The sequence below is a fragment of the Lissotriton vulgaris genome, chromosome 5, assembly GCF_964263255.1.
Source record: "Lissotriton vulgaris chromosome 5, aLisVul1.2, whole genome shotgun sequence".
NCBI lineage: Eukaryota > Metazoa > Chordata > Amphibia > Caudata > Salamandridae > Lissotriton > Lissotriton vulgaris.
This window is the reverse complement of record NC_141693.1, coordinates 883,311,812-883,314,585: the sequence shown is the minus strand read 5'-3', so window position 1 is coordinate 883,314,585 and position 2,774 is coordinate 883,311,812. Positions and strand designations below refer to the sequence as shown.

General features: G+C 44.1%; 1 protein-coding gene across 1 annotated transcript; it reads left to right on the top strand.

The window, feature by feature from the left end:
- Positions 1-510: 510 nt before the first annotated feature.
- On the top strand, positions 511-1,695 carry FGFBP3 (fibroblast growth factor binding protein 3). Its single transcript, XM_086922462.1, has one exon. It carries the CDS (start codon positions 548-550, stop codon positions 1,277-1,279), a length of 732 nt encoding a protein of 243 aa, XP_086778588.1. The 5' UTR covers positions 511-547; the 3' UTR covers positions 1,280-1,695.
- The last annotated feature ends 1,079 nt before the right edge of the window (positions 1,696-2,774 follow it).

Below are 2,774 nucleotides of genomic sequence, written 5' to 3'. Positions count from 1 at the left end.
GTACATCTCACCCCCAGGGCCGTACTGGGAATAAAAACCGGCCCTGGCAAACACCAAAGAAGCACAACATTTTACTTTGGCGACCTTTAATTTTAATGCGTATTAAAAGTTTTCCCCAAATAGTACAGATAAGGATGTCTGTGTGGGTGCGTTGTGTGTGTGTGTGTGTGTGCGCGAGAGAGAGTTTCTAGGCATGTGCATGTGCACTGAGCGTGCATATTCGCCCCATGCATATATTCATTCAGACTGATCATTAGTAAATAGTACACCTCCTCAGTCAGGGTAGGGTCATCAAATGTGTATTTATTCACTTTCGATTATATATCTATCTTTGATTCACTGTAGTGTATACTCGTATTTCCTCAAGTTGATCTAAACAGCATTAACAAAAAATATGCAAAAGTGAAACCAATGTACACAGATCAGTTATTTGACACACTTTGTTTTCGTTGTAGGTTTGTTGGCCTGCGTCCTACTCTTGCACAGACCCCTCATGCTCGGATGCACTTGGATTTACATAACTACCCCCCAGAAGGGATCTAAAGCGATGAGGCGTTCCCACCTCCTGCCACTCATTCTCCTGCTCGGCTGCCTGAGCACTCTTCAGAGTGTAGCCGCCAAAAATGAGAAGCAGGCCAGTAAGAAAGGCGGAAGTCCGTCATTTGCAAGATCGGGCCAGTTTTCCACAAAGGACAACCACGCGTGCGCCTGGAAAATCATTGGCGACGAGTCTGTCAGCTTTGTGGTGACCTGCACCCAACAGCAGAACCAGAGCTATGAGTGCGCCTATGAGGGGGAGCCGCAGCGGTGCCCTGCCTACAGCACCAAGGCTAAGCAGTACTGGAAGCATATCCTGGGCAAGATGAGGAAAACTAAGAGTGCCTGTGAGGACAAAACTCTCAAGTCCCGAATTTGCAAAAAAGGGGCGGCCACTGATTCCCAGTTGAAGCTGGTGCAACAGAGTCCAAGCGCAGTCGAGGGAGGGAAGGCCAAAGGCAAAGGTCGCAGAGGGGAGTTGGAGATGGCTCAGGAGCCAGGCCCAAGGGCCTCCTCGGCCAATCTGGCCCCCGCTCCAGAACAGAAGGGCAAGGCGGGAAAGCAGAAGGCCGCTGTGAAGTCTGATGGGAGTTCAGCAATGCCCGGTCCATTGCCCACTGATGTCACGCAGGCTACCCCCAAAGATGAGATAGTTGAGTTAAACGAAGATCTGGCGCAAGAGTACTGTGCTGAGAATTTGCACTCGCTTTGTTCCTTCTTCGTCAACTTCTGGAACGGCTAAATTTCACTGCCTAAACACAACTGGTACCATTAGAGTATGTAATGTACATTCCAGGCAACTCGCCTAACCCAAAAATATCTAACCTAGGGCTGCTTTGGAAATCCCTTGAACTGGTATATCTGGTGAAAATCTAATATGACTGACAAAGACTTCCATCATTGAACACGCCTTTGAATCATGCTTACAACTTTATGTAGAATGGGCCTACAAGCGGAATGGCCACAAATTGTTTTATTTCTAATCGCTCTTATTGAGCGATGAAGTGAAACTCCATTGGGAGGTTTTTCACTGTAGTATCTTTTTGTACTTTAACAAGAATGTTTCTTGCATGAGCAGTATTTAATTTTCTAACATTGAACTTGTGATGTTTGCCCTCTGCTGCCATATGTGACAATAAAGACTGCTTTTTAAGTATCCATCTGTTTTCTTAACATTCCTTTTGCAGATGACTTTCACAACAAATAAAATAGGTCACTTTTGTGGGGGGGGGGGGGCGAGGTGCGGTGAGTATGGTCACAATAAATTAGATTGGACATCCCTTGTAATAAATGGTCTAGCTTAGAGACTGATGTCTCAGCATCTACATGTTCTCCAAAACATCCATTAAAGATTGCATAAATATACACATACCTAAACAGGTTATCGCTCAGCCGTTGTCACCCATTGGTCTGTTCAAGATGCTTCACACTTTAACCCCCCTCACCACTGTCAACAGTGCGAGGCAATGGGTGAGTCCTCTTCAACCACTGACTCTTTTCATGAGCGATGCTCTGTTTTTATTTCGTATTTTTAGTTGTTATTTTTGTGATGAATCGTTTTTGACTTATTTATCAGTACGTTGTTGTTTTGAAAACATACGACTGTCACATTTAGACAGCAGCATTTTTATTTTCCATTACTTTTAAACTTTTAATGACTATTTCACAAGCTTGCGAAAACAAATAAAAAATACATTGCAGGTTTGCAAAGGCCAGATCCATTGTGGTTGCCAATAATCGTTAGGTTTGGCTTGGCGAATAATGCTTAAGGCATTCATGTTCCAAATCATTTTGGGAACACAAGAAAGGGACAACTTGTTTTGCAACTGGAATTGCTTGCTTTGCTGGCTTTGTGTTTGGTTGAGCTGCCGCTCATTTTCCGCATGTGATAATATTTCTTGCAGATCTGGTAAAAGGGGCATCTTAGAAAAAATACAGCCTCACAGAAATAATTTGCTTCAGGTTGTACATTGTCTGAGCACCCTCTTTCTTTTGCACATTCCAGTGTAATGATGTGTTTCATGGCAGCTTCCAGCCTGCATTGATCTGTGAACACTAGCTTTGAAAATGGTTCAGATTAGCAGGGCCAGTGGAAATAAGTACAATTGATTCGATTGCGCACTTTAAAGGAGCAACCAAAGGCAAGATAAACTGTCAACATCATAAAGAGGAAGCATGACTAAGGGGTGGAGGAATGAGTCACACATATCATGGAGCCTCTCACGACCAAAGTGTGC